At 41.6% G+C, this 24,423-nt stretch overlaps 1 protein-coding gene across 1 annotated transcript in view; it reads left to right on the forward strand.

Annotated features, from left to right (window-relative positions):
- The first annotated feature begins 4,682 nt into the window (after window positions 1-4,682).
- Window positions 4,683-24,423, forward strand: part of galnt16 (UDP-N-acetyl-alpha-D-galactosamine:polypeptide N-acetylgalactosaminyltransferase 16) — a 39,090-nt gene continuing 19,349 nt past the window's right edge. Inside the window, exons 1-4 of the mRNA XM_063907992.1 lie at window positions 4,683-5,019; window positions 16,637-16,818; window positions 18,236-18,334; window positions 18,433-18,500. Of these exons, the coding sequence (XP_063764062.1) occupies window positions 4,816-5,019; window positions 16,637-16,818; window positions 18,236-18,334; window positions 18,433-18,500 (553 nt within the window). The 5' untranslated portion in view covers window positions 4,683-4,815. The remainder of the gene's footprint in view (window positions 5,020-16,636; window positions 16,819-18,235; window positions 18,335-18,432; window positions 18,501-24,423) is intronic.

A 24,423-nucleotide genomic window follows, 5' to 3' on the forward strand; every position in this document is an offset into this window, starting at 1 on the left:
CTGTGGGGATAGTTATTCTAGTGTGCATGCATGACGTCTTGTTCCATATATAGTGTATTCCCTCCACTGGATGCAATGTGTAGAAACAGACCCAACAGTCCAACTACCACTGGATATTCTAGCAGCTGTACCTTGCTCTGTCTGGAGAGCTGAAGTGATATCCGTCTTCACAACCACAGACGTGTGGTTTTAGTTTGAACGATCTCCTTGAAAGTCCAGCTAACTTTAAGTTGTATCTTTACTGAGAGTGAAGCGGGGACAGTGGGGATAAGAGGAGTTGGGATGCAACAAAGACATGCTGGTCAGACTGACTTGAAGTTTGAATGAAAATGAGTGAAAGTTTGTCCCAGTAACCATAACATAAGAGGTTTAGCAGAGTGGAAGTTTTTTGTTAGGTTCAAGTCAAATAGAGAACAAATAATGGTGATCTTGTTTGCTCTTCTACTTGTTCTTTGGCGAGGTACCAGCAAGAAAGAGTAAAGCAATACCACACAAATTAGAAATAAACACTACCGCACGTTAGCATTAGCATCTCTGTGTAGCTCTTGTCTCTTTGCACCTGTGGTTGGTTCGTGCATCTGTAGGCCTTTCATGTCTGTTTGTTTTTCTCATATCTCTTTCTAATAACTGTGTGTCTCTTTGTAGTCACGTTCAATCTCTGTGTGGTCCCTTCACGTGTCTCATTTCCACCAAGGAAGCCAGTAAATGTGAGACAACCAAACAAACCCAAACCCCACAGATGTATGTTTCCGCACCACAGCAGCCGTTTTTTTCCCCAGCCTCTTTAAGTTGCTGCACCACCGACATCATCCCCGTCCTTAAATAAGTCCAACTGTTTTCCCAATCAGTCAGCAGATACAGCTTTTTTCCGAGTGACGTCTGCTGGAACAAAGCTGCGTCTGTGGAGCATTTGTCTCGGACGGGTGGAGCTGCAGGGAACATGGAGATATCCTGAAACACTGGCATCAAGTGTGTCCTGCTTTAACCCACAAACACACACCCATAGCTTACCTGAGGCTGACACACACCCACACACACACATCAAATATTTACAAATGAAATGAAATCTTCTTTGCTTTGGAAGGAAACACGCTTGATGTGCATGAGAAGATGGTGGGAACGCACAGGTACTTGTGATGCCAGAGGAGAAGAAAAGGATGTGTTGTCACAAGGAAGGCACAGACCGCAGAACACACACACACACACACACACACACACACACACACACACACACACACACACACACACACACACACACACACACACACACACACATATATATATATCAGTCTCTCTGGTTTTACATTATACAGGGGGATGTTTGAGTGAAATGACCATTATCGTTTCATTCGGTAAACTACTGACAGATCTTTTCCCAAATTTCCCCAAATAAGTCGTGTCACACCTCAAATAAAGCAGTATTGACATTTGAAATGTTTCTTACTCAACATATTTTAAACACAGCTCAGTAAAAGCAGAGAAACAGATGAGTTAGCAGTGGTCTCTCAGAGCTGTATGGAGCAACATGCACAGAGGCACATTTTCTTTCACAAAGGAGTATATGCAAATATTTCTGCAACCAGTGATCTTGCTGCGATACATGGAAACATTTTGTCAGATGAATTCTATTCTGCTAGATTTGTTCTTCCATCCCAGCGGCTCCATCGCATCACAGAGGGGATAAACTATTAAGACAAGAGACAAAGAAACAGACATTTAAATTCCCTCTTTCACTTGTATTGCAAGACTGTAGTACAGGGTGATCTTGTGCTGCTGTGTGTGTGTGTGTGTGTGTGTGTGTGTGTGTGTGTGTGTGTGTGTGTGTGTGTGTGTGTGTGTGTGTGTGTGTGTGTGTGTGTGTGTGTGTGTGTGTGTGTGTGTGTGTGTGTGTGTGTGTGTGTGTGTGTGTGTGTGTGTGTGTGTGTGTGTGTGTGTGTGTGTGTGACAGATGCACGCTTTTTATTCTGAATCTGCAGAGACGTCTCCTCTGCTGCAGGGAAACAGAGTGCTTTATATCAAGTGTTTATTTCCTGTTTTAAGAGAAAGCAGTGAAAACACGTGTGCTATTTTGTGTTTTGGGTTATTATCCCAGAGATCAAATGAACAGTGTATGTTTTAATGTTTTTAAATGTATGTTTTGGATCACATTTGTACAGAAATCGGTAAAATGATGCATATTTGTAGTGTTGTTGGTTCAGATTCCAACAGAAAACAGTGCATTATAATGTGTGTTTGACCATATTTCCGAATATAACATTGACAACGTGTGCATTATTTCATGTTTTGGGTTATTATCCCAGAGATAACAGTCCCACAGCGCCCTTTTCTGTGTTAGCAAAGAGAAAACTGTGTTATTTCAGTTCTTTGCTCCATCTTCTAACAGATCACCGTCACAGTAGTGTTTTAATGTTTTGCTTCATATCCTCAGATAAACTGTGACGGGATGCATTATTCCATGCTTTGGTTTCATATCGTAACAGAAAACACTGACAACATGTTTCTATTTCCCGTTTGGGTTCCCATTCTCAGAGATACCGTTGACAGCAGCGCCCCGAGAGGAGCAGCTCTGTCCGTCCTGATGAAGATGAACATCTGCAGCCCTGAGCCAGATGTGGCTGTGACCCCGTGACCTCCCTTTCTATAAACACAGAGGGAGGGCGGGGGGGCTACATGCATAATGAGATTAACCTCCAAGAGCTGCAGAGAGAGAGGAGAGAGAGGAGAGGAGAGAGAGGAGAGAGTAGAGAGGAGAGAGAGGAGAGAGAGAGAGAGAGAGAGGAGAGAGAGGAGAGAGTAGAGAGGAGAGAGAGGAGAGGAGAGAGGAGAGATCTCTGCATGTGTTTCACTCTTTCAGTTTTGCACTACATGCCTTTGACCGTGTCAGTAACTTTAGAAAACACTGATTTATTTGATGTAAAACCTGCAGTATCTTCAGATGTGATTGGTCTGTCACTTCTACAGTGCATGCATTTATATATGTGGATTAAATTAGGAGGGTTGGACCAGCACTCCAACATAGATTTGAAACATATTTGTTCATATCCTGAATAATCTCATGTCTATATGTAATCTCAGCTCCAAATCCTGTGATATTTTTAACAGATGTGTGGGATGATGCAACACCAGGAACCTTTAACACAGTAATCAGTAACGCCGTTTTTATTTCTGCATATATTTTCTGCTTGGAAGTCGCATTAATCCCATTTTGAAGGTGAAATATTTCAGCGTAGGAGTTTGAAAGAAAACCCTCCTACTTTTTACTGCGCTGTTAAACATTATACTGGCCCTATGGTTCACATTGCTGGTTCAAGTCCTGTAGTGTGTTCTATATGTTTTCGTGCATGTAAATGGTCTGCAAAGGCTGATATCGATTGACCAATCACAACAGAGCCGGCCAGCTATCCAATCAGAGCAGACTGGGCTCTGGTTTATATAAAAGCACATATGGAGGCAATTTTTCTGCAGAATAACTACTTCTACTTTAAAGTACGTTTTGATAACTTAAACATCTTCCACCGCTACACTCTCTCTCTCTCTCTCTCTCTCTCTCACACACACACACACACACACACACACACACACACACACACACACACACACACACACACACACACACAGTATATAGGTGGGGTTGCATGAGCTCATACTGAGGGGCGTTTTTATTATTTTTCTCACAATAAATGAAAATATTTCAGCCCACTTTTCTCTCTGGGGGTTTTTGCTCCAGTCCGACTTTTAAAGCTGTTATGGATTTTTAGAAGAAGTTTCCTTTCAGAGTAATTTATTCTACCTTTCTATTTAAGGCCTCTGATTTATTCCTGCACTGAATAAGTCATAGTAGCAGGAGGTCATCTGTTTAAATCCAGAATTATCTCCTCTGAATATTCATGCCGCTGCGGTTCAAACACTGTTTCTTCTTTCTGCTTCTTCACGATCAACTCAGCTGCTTCTGATTCTCTGTCGGCTGCAGGCGGATCATTTAAATGTATAATTAAAATGCATAGGCTGAATAATGAGTCTTCTTATAGCGGATAATAGATAAGCTGCAGATGTGATTCTGGATGCAGGACAGCGATTAAAGGGCCAGTTCACTCAAATGGGTTTTAATTACAGTTTTTATTACAGAAACTTATTTTACAGAACAAAAAGTTCCCATTTTATTATTACTGATTTATCTTGTATTGTAGTACAATGTGCACATATTTATTTTAGGTTTGTTATTTTATACATAGCAAAGCATCTTAAATGGTCTCCATATAGACAAAGTCTTTTTATGTGGTTTATAAAAGTAAAGTATTACATAAATTATTATTATTGATTTATAATAATATACATAGTTTTTTACATTTGGATTAACTTCTCTTCTCTTATGTTTTATTTGTTATTACTTTGGATTACACACAATAATTGGGATGAAAATGTATGTATATATATATATATATATATATATATATACATATGTGTGTGTCCAACCTCAGTGTTAAAGGGCCGCTGTTGGCCCCCCTATAGAACCGCCCATTTAGTGTGTGTGTGTGTGTGTGTGTGTGTGTGTGTGTGTGTGTGTGTGTGTGTGTGTGTGTGTGTGTGTGTGTGTGTGTGTGTGTGTGTGTGTGTGTGTGTGCAGAGGGATGATATGCCTCGGCGCTAGGACCGCGGCTCAGTCAGGAGGAGAGCAGAGAGAGAGAGGCGGAGGAGAGCAGTCAGTCTGTCCGACAATCAGCGCATCTCGGCGGCGGAGGCTGCAGCACCTTCTGCGGCGGACGGACCTCCGTGAACCCGAGCCTCCAGTCCGGAGCGCTTCCATATGGGCTCACCATGCGCAGGATACGGGCCAACGCCATCGCCATTCTGACCGTCGCGTGGATCCTGGGCACGTTCTATTACCTGTGGCAGGACAACAAGCCGCAGTCGTCGCCGTCGTCCGTGACACAGCCGCGCGGCAGGGGCCATGGGGGGCCGAAGGGGGGGGTCCCCGGCCGCCTGGAGATCCACCGGGACGACAGGACCATCCCGCTCATAGTGAGTGTGTGTGAGGAGGCTGCAGGAGAGTGTGTGCTGCATGTTGATGTGTGTGTGGGGTGATGGTGGTGGCGCACAGCTGGGTGTCACAGCGGGAATATGTTGCTTCAATATTCAACCCCGGGTATCCATTATTCCACTGCTTTATCGTGTGTGTGTGTGTGTGTGTGTGTGTGTGTGTGTGTGTGTGTGTGTGTGTGTGTGTGTGTGTGTGTGTGTGTGTGTGTATATATGTGTGTGTTTTTACGTTTTCCTTCCCTCTCCCTGCAGCTTCAAGCACACGTAAGAGGCTTTCCATAAATCCTGTGCGCAAACACCTCACAGCCTACCACTATGTGCGCTGACAGCCTTTCTTTAGATGAAGTGGGAAACATGCAGGAGAAAGGCATACACAAACACACACACACACACACACACACACACACACACACACACACACACACACACACACACACACACAGGCCTGCTTCTGTCAGCTCAGGTCTGTATCCGCCTGCTGCTGCATGAACACAGGGCGGAGAGCGGTGGAAACAACCTCTGCTAGAAGCTGTAGGTGTGGTGGTGGTTGCATCACAGCAGCATATAGACACACACACACACACACACACACACACACACACACACACACACACACACACACACACACACACACACACACACACACACACACACACACACACACCCTATCAGCGTTTGAGTGTGTTTCAGTGTGTTTCTGTGTGTGTGTGTGTGTGTGTGTGTGTGTGTGTGTGTGTGTGTGTGTGTGTGTGTGTGTGTGTGTGTGTGTGTGTGTGTGTGTGTGTGTGTGTGTGTGTGTGTGTTGCCTGCAGCTGGGTGCACGCCAGCTCACATTAGGAGATGTGGCTCCTTGGCTGCAGGGTTTTGTGATGCGTAAAGTGGAGAGAGATCAAACCTGTAGCTTTCGCTCTGTTCTTAAATCAGCGATAAAGTGAAGGGACCCTGGTGCTGCAGGACAATCAGTTTGCCCATAGAGAGGGATTTAAGTCACCGATTTAGCATCAATTACAGTTGTTTTTTGGTGTGGTTTAATGCAGTAGTGGACAGCAAGCGTACTGTACACTGGTATACTTTCAGTAAGTACTTTAATGAGTATTGCTACTTCAGCTCAGAGGGAAATGTGCTTTTTACTTCATTCGATCATTTAAGTAACTCAGATTGAGATTAATCACACAAAATATAATCAACAAATAATTTCCTATGTTTTATTTCATTATTATTTGATCCTTTAATGAAATTCCCAAGCTATAGCAAACAAAACAGCTTCACGTTAACCTGCTTTCCTCTGTTTTCTGTCAAATTAAAATGAATATCTTTGGGTTTTGGACTGAGAAATAAGACACCACCTTGGTTTTTAAGAAACTGGGATGGACATTTCTCTTACTTTCTGACATTATAAATACCAAACCATTTCACAATTAATCCCAAAACATAATAAATACACATAATTGTATAAAAATAACAGGAAAAGCTCAACAATTTACCAGTTATTCCTCACTGCTATTATCATGCATTGAATATAAGATAACATATCCATAAAAGATGTCACTCGACCTCAGTCAGGAGCCGTATGATCCTAAGGTGTTATTCTGGGCTGTTGTGCTGAATGAGTACTATACTTTAAGTAGATTTTATGGCTAATATTTAGAAAGATATTAAATGCAAAATGCTTACAAGTGAAGATGTGTTGTTTTTCTGATGTGTTTGGGTTAATTACTTTTTGATATGCGTTGAATACAATATCCAAAAAGACCTTAGTCAGAGGTTTAGTCAATGATTATTGTGCAATACTTTTTGTACTTTGGGTGCATTCTGCAGCTAAAGCTCAGTGAAAAATGCTGAAATGTGAGAATTTGCTGCTTTTTGTTCTTTTATATCAATATTTATCCCAACTGTTTTTTGTTCTGCACCGAATTTAATCTCAAAATGTGCATTAAATGTGTCGCCTGATCAGGGTTTTCAGTTTAGTCAATGATAGAAAAAGGAGTTCCTTCAGGAAAACTGCAAATTAGATACTGAAATAATAATTAGTTGCAGCCGTTTCCAGTTGGACTTTTATGAGACAGGGGCTGATGTGGAAACACAACATGCTGGAGCCTCTTTCACTTTTACAAGCCCAATGAAATGTTGTTCTGTGCGGCGGGGATGTGCGCCAACATGTCAGCGTGTTCCTCTCTGCAGCAGCACGTTCATTAAACCCGGATTTAATCGTTCAAGGTGAAAGCAGTTCACGCCTGCTTAGGAGGTCACCCCATGTTTCGTATCGGGATAAAGAGTCCGCATCAGTGTGTGAACGCGGGCCAACAATGTGGGGAGGATCCGAGGATGCAATGTGGAAGCACTTTTAGTGTCCGATCGTAGAAAAGAGAAGGGGGTTTCTCTCCGCCGGTCTACAGGACTCTAATCAGAGCGCTCTTTGAACTGTGTGCTTTAGGTTTCCTTCTGCTGGGGTAATCTTTGCTCAGCGGGTTGTTGCCCTCCGTCACCAAACTGAGATTTCTGCAGCAGTGTGTTCAGAGACTGACCGGCGGCTGCAGGTCAGAGAGGAGAGGGGGTGAAGGGAGAGAGGGGTTCACTGGAGGGGCTTTTTCAGAAATCCATTTACTTATTTTTAGAATCCTTTCCATCTTTTTCCTACCATCTTTCATTTGTGATTTCTTTCTTATTTTCGACTTATTTCTCTTTCTTTTGAGTGGTTCTTATATTTCAGTATTTCTTTCTTATTTTCAGTGACTCTTTCACATCTTTAATCCTTTCTTTTTGTCTTAGTATGTTTTCTTGCTTTATACTTTTCTGTCATTCTCATCCTTTACTTTCTCTCTCATCTTTAATCATTACTTTAGTATTTATATTCCTATTTATATAGTGCTTTTAAGGTACTATAAGACACTATATATATATTGTTTAAAATTGAAATGCAATCACAAAAGATCCACCAAATTTAAATCTTATTTTTGTACTTTTGTTTTTAATCTCATTTTCATCCTTTATTTTCCTTCTCTTTATCATTGTGTTTCCTTCCCTTCATTTCCCCGTCAACACTTCATATACCTCCCAGAGGTGGGACCAAGTCATTGTTTTGCAAGTCACAAGTTAGTCTCAAGTCTTTGCTTTCAAGTCCCGAGTGAAGACCGACAAGTCTCAAGTCAAGTCCCAAGTCCTACCGTTTGAGTCCTTTCGAGTCCTTTTAACAACGGAGGAATAATATTTACACAAATCTTGTATGCTTTTAAGATCTGTATATATTTATCAAACCAAGAGCATTGTTCAAACACATCTGAAATAAACAAAGGCAAACGTAACTTCCACAGAAAGTGCTGACATTGCATTTCCATTGCTTATTGCACTCTAACTCAAAAGATCCTCATTTTTGCAAAACACTCTTCACCTTAAAACTTAAATCTAGCCTTGAACTAAAAAACATGTCTTCACCCTCAAACAGGGATTTGGAGGATCACAAAAACAGTTGAATGTAACTTTTCAAAATGTGTTACCACTTTATAAAACATAGTTTCAGTCATTTCAAAACCTAAGTGTAACCTTTTCAAACATGTCACCACTTTATACAAGATATCCTCACTGTGTGTGTGTGTGTGTGTGTGTGTGTGTGTGTGTGTGTGTGTGTGTGTGTGTGTGTGTGTGTGTGTGTGTGTGTGTGTGTGTGTGTGTGTGTGGAAGGGAACTAGATGTGAAGTGTCATGAACACGACAATGAACAGAGTTGTGCTTTTCTATGTCAGGGCCCTATGCTGCATGATCAAATTGGCCAAAAGTCTGTCAGTCATTTGTGCACGATGGGGACGTAGTGATGCCACCATGGCTGAAAACTCGCTCCACTGGAGCACTAGAGGCAGGCACTGCCAAGACTCTGGTGGCCACTCGGAAGAGTGAAGGAAGAGACTTCATGTTCAGTGCCCAGAACAAAAGGGCGTTCTGTCCTTCGGCTGTGTCTAGGTAGTGACTTAGCTGTAGTGCTGGAGTGGTCCTAACATCCTTCTTCTGCCTCTTATGGTATGCAGCAAACAGCCCTTCTCCTTGTCCAAGGTCCTCTTGCTCTTCTTATTCAACCAGAGGCCCAGGTTGCTCAGTCTCTGCAGCATCTTGCAGGATCAATTCTGGAAAAACATTTAACAGCAGAAACAAAAGAGCCCTGATTACCACTGGTGTTGGTGATACAGTGTTAGACTGGACAATGCAATTATTGATGCTGTCAATAAGATCAGACTACGAGGAAAAAAGTTGCATTGAAGTCAATAATATTTACCTTTAACGTGTTGTGCCACCTCTGCCTTGATGTCACGATTGACCAGTACATGGTGCTCCACCCACAGCAGAGAAAAGACTGGATCCAAGGCGGCTGCTTTGAGGTAGACTGGGTCTGAAAACGGGGCAGTGATCCCATCTTGAGACCTGGCCATTTTCACGTTAATGAAGATCCCAAGAAATCTTTGGTTCAGGGATGCCTGGAGACTTCCGATCAGGCCGCTCAGGAAACGAACTTGAGGCTTCAGCTTCTCAAGGCGATGATTGAGGGACAAGACGGATGGAACAACTGCACTGATTGTGACGACCTTCTCTCCCTGTGTCAAATCAGTTGCTTCTCCAAACGGCTTCAAGATGTCCACCAACTCCTTCAACAGATTCCACTCTCGTGGTGTGAATGACAACTCCTTATGCCCAGCCTTTTCTAGAATGGCACAGAGCTTTAGATGATCACACTGGAGAACTGCCTTTACTTGCCTCAGTGTTGAGTTCCATCTTGTGTTGACTGCAGCAGGGATGCCTTTCTGTTCGTCAAATTCACTATCAAACACCTCTTTGAATGTTGTGCTTGTGTGCAGCAATGAGCTAAGTTTTGATATCTTGGAAAGAGAAGGACATGCCACTTTTGTTTCTGTCAAACCGTCTCCCACCACCAGCTGAAGAGTACGCGCAAAATACTGCAGGCGCTGTTTCTTTCCCATAGCAGCATCTACCGTTTGCTGCTCTCCAGGGTTAAGTCACACCAGAGATCAGGGTCATCAAGATGATCTCCGTCATCATCCTCTTGTTCACTGGGGAAGCACACAGTGAATGCCTTTAGCATGCTGGAGCATTGTCACTAATGTAGTCCACTTTATCTTTGATGTTGTAGTCATCGCATATTGACTCAAATTGGTCACAGATTTGTTCAGCTGTGTGTGAGCCTTTGAAGCGACTGCAGGCCAAGAGATTTGTATTTAGCTGTATCCTCTCTTTAGCTGTCTCTTTCTCTATCCAATGGACAGTGACACCAAGGAATCCCCTCATCTTTCGGTCGGACCAAATGTCCACAGTGACTGAAACATGCTCAGAGTTGCTCAATTGAGATTTTAATCTTGAACGTCTCTCCCCAGCGAGGCTCTCTGTCTTTGATGTCAACGTTCTGCGACACACTGGGCTGTATTTACTGTCAATTACTTTCAGAAAGTGCCGAAAACTCTTGTGTTCCACAATAGGGGAAGGTTGCAATCAATAATCAAGTCGCACAGTATTGCGTTACTGATAGCCTTCTGCTGTGGGTGACTCATGCTGTAATGCGCTACACGACTGTCCAAGCATTGTGAGATTGAAGGCTGCTGTGGTTCATCTATGGTGCTTCTACTCATCTGGTATTCTTCAAATCTGTAACAGGTAAGCATATAAAACAGATGTCAGAAAGTCCCTTATAGCCACACACAAATTGATTTGAAACTATCTCCTCATATCAACGCTAACACTGTGTTCATATTTATTTCTGTATTATTATGAATTGTATTGTATACTGTAAGATTGTGTTAGTTTTAACATTACATTGATAAAATACATTTCCATTTTCAGTGCACACTTACTATATTAATTTATATTGTTCCTGCTTTACCTTGCCATCAAGCAGCCGTTTGTGACAGGAAACTGAAGTATGCTTGTTAATTCACTCTCTCCAGCACACCTGATTCCATTGGAATCAACACACACACACACACGCACACACACACACACACACACACACACACACACACACACACACACACACACACACACACACACACACACACACACACACACACACACACACACACACACACACATACACATGTTACGCACACAGATACACACAGGTGCAAAGAGAGATAGCGCTGTCCATGACAACATACTTTTAATCTCTGGGTTTGGGGAAAGTAGCAAGTCTTTTCGAGTCAAAAGGGGCAAGTCCAAGTCCAAATGCGAGTCACTGATCTTAAAGTCCAAGTGCAAGTCCTTTTAGATTTGGTCAAGTCTCAAGTCATCAAATTCATGACTCGAGTCCACAACTCTGATACCTCCCTTCCTTTGTTACAGCATTCATTATTCTCTTATCTGTCTTTCCTCAATCATTGCTCGGTTTATTTTTCCCTTCTGTGTTTGTCTTCCCTTATTTTCATCTATTACTTTCACTACAGCCCCCTCTCCCCGTCTCTCCCCACTCCCCGTCTCTCTTTTTCACATAAGCCCTTTCATTAGCAGCATTTGTTTCACTAATGACATCATCGGTGAAATCTGTTGGCATTGGCTTCATTTTCCTCTCATTTCCTGCGTTGAGTGCTCTAATTTCCCAGCAACACTTTAACCCCTCGTACAGAAACACCGTTAATCTCTCTCTAGCATTAGCAATAACCATCACATCTATAAACATCTGACTGCAGACACACATCCATCACTTCAGAAGGGGCTGGTTCTGTTGCTCAGACTTGTTTCTGACTGACCCGGTAGCCTAACCATAGTTTTCGTACCCAACATGTCACCGTATAAACACTTCATGAGAGAACTGGGTTACACGTGCTGTTCACCATCATGTCTGGACATGGATGAGCTTCTCTTTCCATTACTGTAACCAATGCAAAACCTAAAGTTCTATAAAAACTCCACTAATGCTTTTTCACTTTGTGGCTCCCAAATCGCCCTTCCTATTCTGCTCATTTTCAGGCATTTGAATTGTTTCCCTCCATGACATGTCTCCATGCTTTAGCGTTCAAAAAGCCCGTGCTGCAGCACCTCCTAACCCTAGTGTGCGTTTTTGTGGTGTTACATCTCCTGTAGTTGGGTCTGTAGGTTTCAGTGCATATAAATGATCTGCAAATGCTACAGTTACTCACGCTTCTGTTGGCTAGCGCTCCAGCACATTATACGTGATAGGCTAAGTGGTTGATCACTCACAACAGAGCTGGCAGCTAACCAATCAGAGCAGACTAGGCTCTGGTTTCAGACAGAGGGTGAAAAGAGGAGCTGCAGCACAGGGAGTATGAGAGACATAAAGAGCTTTCTGAACATTAAAGCATGGAGATATGTCCCAGGAGAGACACAAATACTAAGGACCCTTTGGCATCCAGCTTTCCCACTTTATTTCCCCTTAAAAAACACTTCAGATTACAGTGAGCAACATATTCTAAATATTGGTTGCTTCTTTTTTCTCCCAAACTCAGTCCAAGATAATCGCCATCTCTGGAAATGTGAAATGAGATCTACCCTGCAATTAAAAATAAAGATTTGTAAGTTTGCACAAAATGTAGCTGCACAGCTTGACCGTTTAATGACTCACTTTGTTATTTAACTTGCAAAAAATGTAAATACCTGCAGAGTAAAGTGTCTCTAAGCTTGGACACATTAACACAGTATCTATGGCCTGAGATACATAAGTCTGTAAATAGATCATGAAGACGACCACAGCAGGGATTTATCTCCAGCCTTTCGGGGCCAGATTTCACAGATTCCTCTTTTAATTCGGCTGGAAGAAGTCAGCAGACGTGTTCATCTTCCAGACGAGCTTCATATTTAATTCAGCAGGCCGAGCCTCGAAGAGCCTTCTGTTATTTCTGTCTTATTATCCTCAGAGTTCCATTTTTTTTGTGTATAGCTTTTAAAATGCAGTCATGCTGATACTTGGGGATTACCCGGAGATATAAAACACAGAGAGAGAGTCTTAACTGCGACTAGCATCAAAACCTCTTTGATACGTTATACTGCTGAGAGCGGCTCTGATGACATGTAGATTATTGTGGAAGAAATCAATGCTTTATTTATACAGCAACTTCTATAACACAGCTTAAAGTGCTTTACAAGAGAAAAACACTAACAATGAACATGTTTTTTTATTGAAACAGACCCTATCCTGCTCATTTTCAGCTTCACATTTGTATTTTGTGCCTACTGTGACATTTTTCCATGCCTTTATGACTTCCAACCTCCTCAGGGTAAGAACATATCGACGTCTGCTGCTTGTGATCACCACGCCTACATTCATTTCTGACCGGTTTTCTTTCATAACGTAGAGTGTGAAAGATTGACCAGAGCTGGGGAAAATTAGGGACCTTCTTCTTCCTCTGAGTGCTAAACTCTGTGCTCCAAAGCTATTTACAGAGCAGTGATAATTAGATTAGTTTTCCCACAGAGCGGCACTGAGATCAGCAGGTCGTGTCTCTGTTATGGTAACAGAATGAGTTCCTAGTTGTGTGTCATTATCAGATATTAGGACTTAATTAGAATCGAAAAGTTTATGGTCATAAAATAATATATTCACTACAAAGGGATTTATCTTGGTGTTTAGTGCATGCTGTACAAATATTAAGAGGACCTAAAATTTAAATTCTAAATTCTAAGTCATGAACCTACAAAATGTGCAATGCAAAAAAAAAATATTAGGAAAAAATAATAAGCTGAAACTAGAACAGAAAGATAACAATAAATACATACAAATGATTCTATAAAAACAGAACAAAAAGAACATTACACATGTTAATAGCTACAATAAAAATACTATAACAGCAACATCAATTATCTATATATGTATTTCATGTTGGTAATCCAGTTTCCAGACTAGCAAAATTAAAACATCCTGTGGTTTTTGAGCATTTGTAATTTATTTACTCAAATGAAACAGAACCTCTTTTGGTGCCTGTCCCTTTAAGAGGCGTTGCTAGGGCGTTGCTATAGGGCGTTGCTATGCTAATTTAGCTTGTTCTAACGGTTTATCCATGTAAGCTAAAAACTACGTTAGCTTACATTTTACTATATTTTTCACAACACAATTCTTGTCTAATAGCAATATGTGTGTTCTCAGTCGTCGTCACCCCGGTAGGATGATTTAATTTACTGAAACAAAGCGTGTTAATTTGTGTAAATGAGCGCAGGTTAAAGTGCTAACTCTGCTAACGAACGTAAACCAGCTATTAGCTTGTGTTTTATCTAAGCTAACACTTCGATTAAATAACGTGTGTGTTCATGATGAATATGTGTCTTAATATTAAGGTTATGTCTTTAAATGTCTTATTTTGTAAGTCTAAAACCCTACGGAATTCACTTTAATATCATATAAAACAGAAAAACAGTAATTATTTTTAGGGTACTAATCGTTGTATCACAAATAAAAATAGGAATGCATAGTAATTGTTTTTCTGTTAGTATTTTCTATTATTAACTGAATCTAAAAATACAAAAGTAATATGAAGTGCAGCAAGTAAAAAAAGGAACACAATCTGGAACAATCCAAAGTAAAACACCTCTAAATTAAAGCTACTTAAGTACCTGTTGTCTCTTAAAGTCTGCGGTTATGTCTGAAATGTCTTGTTTTATTATTCCAATAATTTCACTAGGATCATATATTATTATATATGGTTTAAAACCGAGAAAAAACGTGCTTTCTTGATCGAAAAATAACTAAATAAGTTGTTAATTAGCTTTCTATCGATGGATTTATTAATTAGTCGACTAAAGATAATAGTCCTGCACTTTTATTGTTCTTGTTAATATTCTCAATCTACATCTGAAAAGTAATTCAAGTAATACATAAATGCAGAGCTGTAGGAAGTACCGTATCGGCAGTACATTTACTTTGCATCACTGGTTGTTTAAGCATAGATCAGATCCAGCATTCATTTAGGGTCTTATTTCTTTCCACTGTTCCCTTTCAATTAGCTCTGTGTTGCATCTCTTGAGAAATCTCTTGATTTAGCTGCTCAGTGCTCCTCTTCATTCTCCTGCCTGATGCTCACGTTGTGTAGGATTTATAAACTGGGTTTTTAGAGCTGTAGTCTCTCTGAAAGTGACAAAAAGATATCAAAATGTCCCGTCTGTCTCGGTGTCAGACATGTTCCTTTCTGTGAATCATTGAGATGTTCACACCGCTCCCCCTGAGAGACTGAGAATGAGGTCACTCTCACCTGAACCTGGATGAGAGCTTTTTATAAATCCTCCCGTTACACAACCTTCAATAAAGCAGCACAGAATAAACTCTCATCCTTATATTTAAATCGTCCTTTCTCCCATCTGTCCTTCTCAGTGTAGCTTCTCTCTAGCGACAGCCTCTCTCATCTGCTTTAATGTATTCATTAACTGTGTTTACCTCCCACTCAGCAGTATTAAAGCAGGGAAAACCCATTAAGCACTGAGAATTATATGGACTTTTCTCATTTGATGACAGCCTGTCCCATTTTGCTTTGTTAGCAATGAAACTGTGACTTGAATAAGAAAATTACGATTTACACTTCAATCATTGAGCTGCTTCTTTTTCTTCAGACTGGGTTAAATATAAGAGCTATTGAGTGGAGCGGGAATGAGTCCTGCATTAGTTTTGCTGCAGGATTGAAGAAGAGGAGATAATTACTTGTACATGGCTTTTGATTCCCTGCTCTCTTTGTCTCATGTCGGTGTCCTTGAGCAACAATTGAACCCTAACAACCAGAACGGCAACTTGGCATAGTATGTGTGTAAAGACAGAAAACCTCTAAGAAAGGTCCAATACCTTTTACTCAATAAGATGATCAAGGGGAATTTAATCTGCCACATTTTTGATAAGGTCGGCATGATCCAATGTTCTGCATCACTTGGCATTACTTCATGAGCAATAGTCACATTACAGGACATGTCATGTCAAGTACGAATAATAACTTGTGTTGCAAATGGTTGTGGTGAAAAACATGCTCACTTCTTATTTTCCGTGGCTGAAAAAGTCTGTCTGATATAAAATAAAGAGAGTGCAATTTAAAGTGTCCTTGGAGTTTGGAGCTCCAATACCCGTGTGTTTACTTCTGTTAAAGGTTGAGTCGGTTTTTGATAAAAGTAAGATTTCTGACCAGAAGGACTGTTCATTGTTTAAAATAAAACAGGGAACTTTTAAAAATCAGAAACAGATTTGTGGCCAAATAGGTTAACACATACGAGTCTAAGTGTATATGGTGCATCCATAAACACAGTTAAAGAACAATAAAAGTAATCAAAAACAACCACAAAATAAAACTGGGTGCAGTATACTATTGCAAAGTACTTAGAATAATTCAACTAAATTAAATACTCGCAGAATTGTTATGAAAGCTTTCTGTTTTTACTGAACTTATCAACAGACGGCTGAAAAGGAATTCCCTTTATGAGGATGTTTCATGTGGCATGGAGACATTTCACAGTAACAATTGATGGTGCCGAAGAGTGTGTGGCCGTGAAGGAGTGTGTAAAACGTGTGTGCTGCTGTGTGTGTGTCAGGGAGTGGTCCTGTTTCTCTCTGCTTGAAATGACGCTAATCAATTATTTCTACTGAGACGCCCAGGTTTGTTTACTCATGGCGGTGTGCTCTGCAGGTGACCCAGCCCCCGCGGGCGGAGCAGCAGGGTCAGCTGTTGGGGGGCTTCGATGAGAAGGCCTACCTGTCGGCGAAGCAGCTGAAGCCGGGGGAAGACCCGTACAAAGAGCACGCCTTCAACCTGCAGGAGAGCGACCGGCTGGGCAGTGAGAGGGCCATCAGAGACACCCGACACTACAGGTGTGTGTGTGTGTGTGTGTGTGTGTGTGTGTGTGTGTGTGTGTGTGTGTGTGTGTGTGTGTGTGTGTGTGTGTGTGTGTGTGTGTGTGTGTGTGTGTGTGTGTGTGTGTGTGTGTGTGTGTGTGTGTGTGTGTGTGTGTGTGTGTGTGTGTGTGCGCTTTCACCTGCACCTGCTGATGTGGATTATGTTGGAGCTTCAAGTGGATTTAGAAATATCTTACAGGTTGGAGTGAGGTGATCTTTAAGGCTGTTTTAGAGTGATTTTATTGGAAGTCTTAGAGACACCCGACTGTCCTGACTGCTGGGTATCAACGTGGTACCCCTCACACACAGGGGGTGGACAAAATAATGTAAACACTTGCTTTGATGTGCTGCTCATTTCCTAAAGCTAAGGTTCAATCTTAAGCTTTTTTGTGGACTTCTTTGGATCCATTTTTGAGGGATTTGTAGAAAACCATATACTTAACAAGCTAGCAATGAGTGTAAAAGAATATGATGTGTCCTGATTGTGACTTTCTAATGTTTTATTAACCTTTGTTAGAGAAAAAATGAACTCATGTAGTCAGAGCAGATTAGATTAGATAAACTTTATTGATCCCATATTGGGAAATTGTACTAAAGTTGAGCCCGTGCTGCAGCAGCCCGGAGTCAAGCGTGCAGTCTTTTGCTGGATTTCGTCCGTTCTCTTTGCCCTCTTAAAATCTGCACTGTGCATTCAATATAATATAAACCCAACACAATATCCAAACTCTGCACCCCTGACTGGGCTCTGGTTTCAGACAGAGGGTGAAAAGAGGTGCTGCAGCACAGACAGTATGAGAATAATAAAGAGCTTTTTGAACATTAACGCACGGAGACATGAGAGCCAATAAATACTTATATACATGTGAAACATTGCAGAATATGACCCCTGAAATCAATCTACGTAAAGTACCAGCATCCATTTCAGTTACAAACTGTGCGAATAAAAGCATCGTGCAGGCTTTAAATCATGACTCCTCATTGTATGTTTTTTGCAGGCTTTGCTTTTGCTCTTTACCATGAGGCCAGGCCCTAAAGCTCCCAGCCACAGGAAGCACCTTAAAGCAGAAAGCATCAGAAATCCTTGCAACTGTTGCCCGGCAACCAGATATTTCCAGCAACAACACATCACAGCTGTGTGTGTGTGTGTGTGTGTGTGTGTGTGTGTGTGTGTGTGTGTGTGTGTGTGTGTGTGTGTGTGTGTGTGTGTGTGTGTGTGTGTGTGTGTGTGTGTGTGTGTGTGTGTGTGTGTGTGTGTGTGTGTGTGTGTGTGTGTGTGTGTGTGTGTGTGTGTGTGTTCGAGGGCCTGATGTGCCAGTTTAACACCTACATGTGGTTTTTGGAGAGCGGCGAGGTAGACCTGCCCTCACTGTGTGATAAACCGCCCTCTCTGCAGGTGTGCGTCTCTGAAATATGACTCAGACCTTCCCTCCACCAGCATCATCATCACTTTCCACAATGAGGCTCGCTCCACTCTCCTGCGCACCATCAAGAGGTAATGAGGTCGAACATAAGCAGCGCCATGAATCAGGAAGAAGGAAACTGACTCATTTTTCCTGATCCACATCTCTCTTTTCTTTTCCTCCCTTCCAGTGTCGTGATGCGAAGTCCTTATTCTCTGATTCAAGAAATCATCCTGATAGACGACTTCAGCTCGGACCGTGAGTTCCTCCTTTACTGCTGGTGATGCTGTGGTTAGAAATGTAGTTGCGGGTTGAGAAGATGCTGTATTTTCCTAATTCTCTGGCTTGGAAAATGCTTAATTTGAACACGTGTATATTTGTTAAGATTAGGAATGCTAATTTTCCAAAATACTTCTTTAAAAGTAATTCATTTTTGAAATGTTCTCGTGTTTTGAATTAAATGATCATGGTCGGATTTGGCAGAAAATATATTATTTACCTTAGTTTAACAGAATAAAACTCAGTGGATTATCCCCCCAAAAATGTGAGGCTCCAAAAACAATTACCTTAAAGGTCAGTTATTGTGCAAAATGCACCTTTTCATGTCTGTTATACATAAACATGTGTCCCCTCTGTGTTCAGAGACTTTGAAAGGTTCAGGGACAAAGACCCCCTCTCTATTTCTGTCCTGATCCCTCTCTATAAAAACCTGTCTGAAAATCAGCTGATCAGATTTGGTTACTTTGTGATGTCACACAGTGTGTTTGGGTTGTGCCACCATTAGCCAATAACCAACCAAGGTAACCCCCCCGCCCCACCTGATTACCTGGATCTCCTCCTAGAGCACCATTGTGGTTTTTTTTAAAAAACCAATCATGTCTCAGAGGGGCGTGGCCAGCAGCAGCTCATTAGCATTTAAAGCTGCAGACACAGAATCAGCACTTTAGGAGCAGGGCTGAAACAGAGGGGGTTATGGGATGCTGCAATGATCTGTTTGGTGTTTCAGCCAATCAGAGACATGCTCTGGATATATCTGAGACCTATAGAGTATAATAGGAGACCTTTAAACTTCAGCTTTTCCAAAATCTTGTCCGCAGCCCTGAGTATAACGCTCTTCGTTCTGCTGTGAATAAGCGTGATGCAAATGTCACAGGAATGTTCAAGCACATGAGGAAGACAAAAACAAAGGAGAAAATGTAGGTTGAGGATAATTTCAAGAGCCAGGAGAGGCACAAAAATGAGTCACACTAATATCTGATATCACAGGACATCAGAGTGAATTTGAGATTGCATTTTGGAGGTGAGATTTCCTGAGGATTTGCTGTTTTATGACGACCAGAGATGCTGCTGAGGGATGGAAATACAACACTGAACTGGAGCTGTTGATTTTGAAAACATTATAACAGGGAACTATTTTCTGCAGTTTTTTAAACTATATTTTTTATTCGCTATTATATATTTTTATATTATTAAAAAATGGTACGTGTAATTTCATTTTATATACAAGTTATTTTTATTTTTTGTTCATTTTTTAATTAATTAATTTAATCGATTTCTTTAGATGTGTTTCTACTTGAAGTGTTTCTCCATTTGAATTGTCAGTACTACTTTCTCTCTTCTTTCCATGCCTGGTTATTTTAAAATGTATTTCCCCAAAGATGATCAACAAAAAGCACTGCTCTGGAGCTGCTGCCGCCTCCATGAGGAACTGCTTATTCTTTATGTAAAAGCAGACAAGTGGTGTAATTGACCTTGACATTCAGAGCTAATTGCCCCATCAAGTGTGGCTCGTGTTTGTATGTAGCGCACCACATCGGAGGAAAAACACATTCTCAGGAATCATTCTTCTCTGTCAGCATTGGGCAGAAGAATTGCATGAGCTCATGTTTACACTGTCCATAGCTCCGTGTGTAATCAGCAACACATGCGTCTTGTGTGTGTGTGTGTGTGGGGGAACAGCACAGTGACCTACTTTCACTGTGTTTCAGGCCATGACACACACACTCTCTCACATACACACACTCACTCTGAGGTGTCCAGACGTCTTAGCGGTGGTGTGTCAGCAGCAGTAGCAGTGGGAGCTCTATTATCTCACTGATGCCTGTTTACTCTCCGCTGCAGACGCTCTGCTGCACCGACGAGGAACCGGCAGCACGGGGACATAGAGCCAACATGGCCGCCTGTTTCTTGTCCTGCAGCAAGGCTGTTAACCTCCCGCCTTTAGGGTTTAACATTTCAGCATGCATTTAGGGCATTTACCTTATTACATAATATTTACACAATGAAAATGTTGTTTAAACTCATCAGTGATGTGGATGTAATGACTCATTTGGACAACGTACATCATAGAACAACTAGATCTGACTTAAGATTGACGTGAACCCTGGATTGGGAGATACAGGAGGTGGAAGGGGTGGAGGAGGGATGCGTTGAGTCACCTGCAATCACAGCTGTCAGGAGGGCGGGGGGGGAGCAGGTTTAAAGGTGTGACGATGCGCTGTGATTGGCTGGTGGGAGTAGAGTGAAAAGTGCTGAGGAGGGAAGATGGAAATATGTGAATGACAGATATAAAGGCGGTCTTCCTGAACTCAGGTAAACTCATTAGACATGATGTGGTTTTCACCTTGTGATGAAAATATAACAGTTGCATTTAAAGAATATGTATAAATGTGCTTTGTAACCTTTCTTTTGGAAGCTTTGATTACATCCTTGTTATCCTTTGAGCAGCGTTTTATCTTAAATATCTGCCATTCTCTTTTTACCGCAAAGCAAACAGAGGTCTGTGAATGCTCGCTGCAGTTTGTGGTTTTTAGTTCTGACTGTGAACAGGATAATCCTCTCATTATCCGCCTGTTTGGTTTCCTCCTGCCTCTCCTCCGCGGTCTCTCCGTGATGCCACATCCTAACGCTGCGTTTTATTTAAAGTGTCAGTGATCTCCTCTTAGTGAGAGAATAAAATCTGTTTAAGATGCGGTTGGGAGGCAGGAGGTCGAGCAGCGTGTTCTCTCAAACCTCAAATCACTGCAGGATGGTACTCAACATGTTGTTGTCTTTTCTGTGAGACACACTCTGGAGGAGAGACAGACGGCTTTGTATCCCAAAGAGTGTGGGCTGTTTATGAGGTGTTTTTCTTTTGGTTTGCTTATAAACAGCACATTAATTAGTCCCACAATGTGCAAATCAAAACTACAAGCTGACATTCTTTATAGTTATTTTTAACAGTATTCAATGCCTCGTGTAAATATGCTATGCTATGATCTGGGGGGGCTGCATTTGGTCTGGTCTAGGTTCAGCAATGTGTCCAAAGAATGAGGTCAGCTGACTCCCTGAACATACTGAAGGACCAGGTTATTCCATCCATGGATTTCTTCTCCCCTGATGGCACGGGCATGTTCCAAGATGCCAGGATCCATCGGGCTCAGATTGTGAAAGAGTGGTTCAGGGAGCATGAGACGTCATTTTCACACATGGATTGGCCCCCACAGAGTCCAGACCTGAACCCGATGGAGAATCTTTGGGGTGTGTTGGAGAAGAGTTTCCGCAGTGGTCTGAATCTCCCGTCATCAATACCAGATCTTGGCAAAAAATGAATGACAGACAGAAATAAATGTTGAGACGTTGCAGAAGCTCGTGGAAACGATGCCACAGCGAATGCGTGCCGTAATCAAAGCTAAAGGCGGTCCAACGGATATTAGAGTGTGTGACCAGTGTATAAAGATAAATGAACAACCTCTATTTTAACCTTAGTTTAGACAAATAAGTTGAGGGGAAAAACATGGTGTGCTAAATAAGGTTTTCTTGTTTTAAATGAAAATGAACTCCCTCATTGTAAACCTTAAAAAACGCTAAATATTTGTTTTCATAATATAGAAATAATAATTTGAATACGGCATGCTCCTACTATAAACCCCTGACTGCAACAAAATGAATAAAACATTACATTTCTGCCTCTTTTCCAGAGACAAGTGACCATTAATACTGTAGTAATGATCCCGTTTAGATGCAGCCGTGCAAACTGGATTACCTTCAATTCCCTTACATCAGTTTCCTGCTTGTTCAAAAGCCTGTTTATGTGCATGCTATAATATTTCAAAGCTTATTATAGAATTTTAGAAATGTGGCAAACTGCTACAGAAACCCCAATAGAAACACATATACTTAATATGTTGTATACATGTCCAAAGAGTCCTCTTAAAACCTCCATAATGAAAGCATATCACACATGTTATTGGGTAATAAGACCTTCATAGTAACGCATCATTTATAAGTTAAAAATACCGTTATATATATAAGTTAAAAATACCGTTATCATTCTGAAAAGATCTAACTTCCATATATAACCCTATACATCTAAGTCAGTCCGATACCAAATCCTCGATGCTGATAAGGCACCGGAGAAGCGGCTGTCCTAAAGCCTCCGACCTGGGTTTAGAACATACCCTCCAAAATCTATACGCAACACCACTGTAGTCTGCTTAGGAAGGCAACTCACAGCATAGCTTCAAACACCAGCTGCCGTTCCATCACTTATTTCAGGCACTAAGACGTTGCATGTCCGACCGCCAGGATATCAACGGGTTTGTGTGTGGTGCAGTGGGGTTTGGGTGAGCTGGTAGGGGTCCAATGAGAAGAGGAGAAACCCTCTGTGGATGGGAATCTCCCTGGCTTAGGGCATCTTCAGGACCCATAGAAACCCCTAACCCCTCTTTTTATAACCCAGTTCTGCCCGTTTTAAAATACAAAGCATAGCAAGCCACTATCAAACACACTGCTGCCACAGCCGTGATATTATAACACAAGCCACATGACCTCATTCAGCATCAATCAAAACCAACCACAGTGGCTAATGTGAAGCTACAGTTTAACCTTAGCATGGTTTCCTGCTTCCCCCACACAAATACAATTTACAAATCAAATAGTTACGTACTGTCAGCCTTCACCAAGCAAGGGTGTTCTTACCTCACACTAAGACCAAGCAGGTACCTTGAGAGACCACCAGAGAGACCAGGGATCGGGTCGAGATGTACAAAAGTACAAACTGGTTTTATTGGTTTTTCACAAAAGTCAAATGATAAAAAGGGTAGTACAAAAAGATGCAAGTTTAACAAAAAGGTCAAAAGGTCTACAGAGGCCGAAAGAGCCGAGCACGTGCGCCCGCCCGCCTCCCGATTCCCGTCACACATCATCTTTTATAGTCTCTCCCTCCTCCCTCACTATGACCCGGGGTTCACCTGTTTTAGCTTTAAGGAGGAGGTCACATATTTTAGATTTACTCAAACTATCAAGAAATAAATGAAGACTAAATGAACATGATGTTATTTACACATTTCTAACAAAAGTGAGTGAAAGAACATCTATGATATCAGAACACATTGACAGTCCTTTTAGAATGACTCTTCTTATGACTTCAGTACGACGTGACACCTTTAGTTTATTCATGTTTTTAACAAAACTGATTCAACATTTCTGCTGTAGGTGTAAGATCAGTTACTCCTTAGCATTTAAAGGTCATAAACAGTTCATCACTTCAGCTAGGCAGGTCGCTTCCTGCCCACATCCTCTGCTGCCTGGTCTCAAGATCTTCATCTGCCGCAACCGCCGAGGTGTCAAAAACCACAAGGCCTCTTTTCTTAGAATTGGGATGAACAGTTTAACGTCTGCACGACTTCAGTCATCCAAAGAGCATTGTGTTAAAGTTCTGCATCCTGTCTGATTTGTAAATGCATTCTATGAAACACTTGTTTTTCCAAATGTAAGTAAATCATATACTTTTAACAAAGGTAGATGTCATGCAGTTAGGATTCATTAAGTATCTTTAGAGGCAGGGTTTTAGGAGAGGTGAGCCACGGCTACCTCAGCAGCAGATCTGTCTTCAATACCCTCATCAAGTTCTAGATATTGTTATATATCCAGAATACTGGGGTGTACTGTAAGTGTGTTTGTCATCAGTGAAGCTTTAACGTACAGAGGTCAGAAATAAGTCCCAATTTCACTTTCTATTTCCAGCTTCTTATGTATGATCAACATTAGAATAAACGTATGTCTCAGGCAGTGAGAGGTTGAGCTCAGTGTGTCTCCAACATGCAGGCGGCTGCAGGAAGAGGAGGAGGAAGAGGGATCATCTGTCCTGAGTGTAATCCTGTTAAGGCTCGCTTTAATCATAGGGACACCGTCCTCACTT

This window comes from Eleginops maclovinus, chromosome 19, assembly GCF_036324505.1.
Source record: "Eleginops maclovinus isolate JMC-PN-2008 ecotype Puerto Natales chromosome 19, JC_Emac_rtc_rv5, whole genome shotgun sequence".
Classification (NCBI taxonomy): Eukaryota; Metazoa; Chordata; class Actinopteri; order Perciformes; family Eleginopidae; genus Eleginops; species Eleginops maclovinus.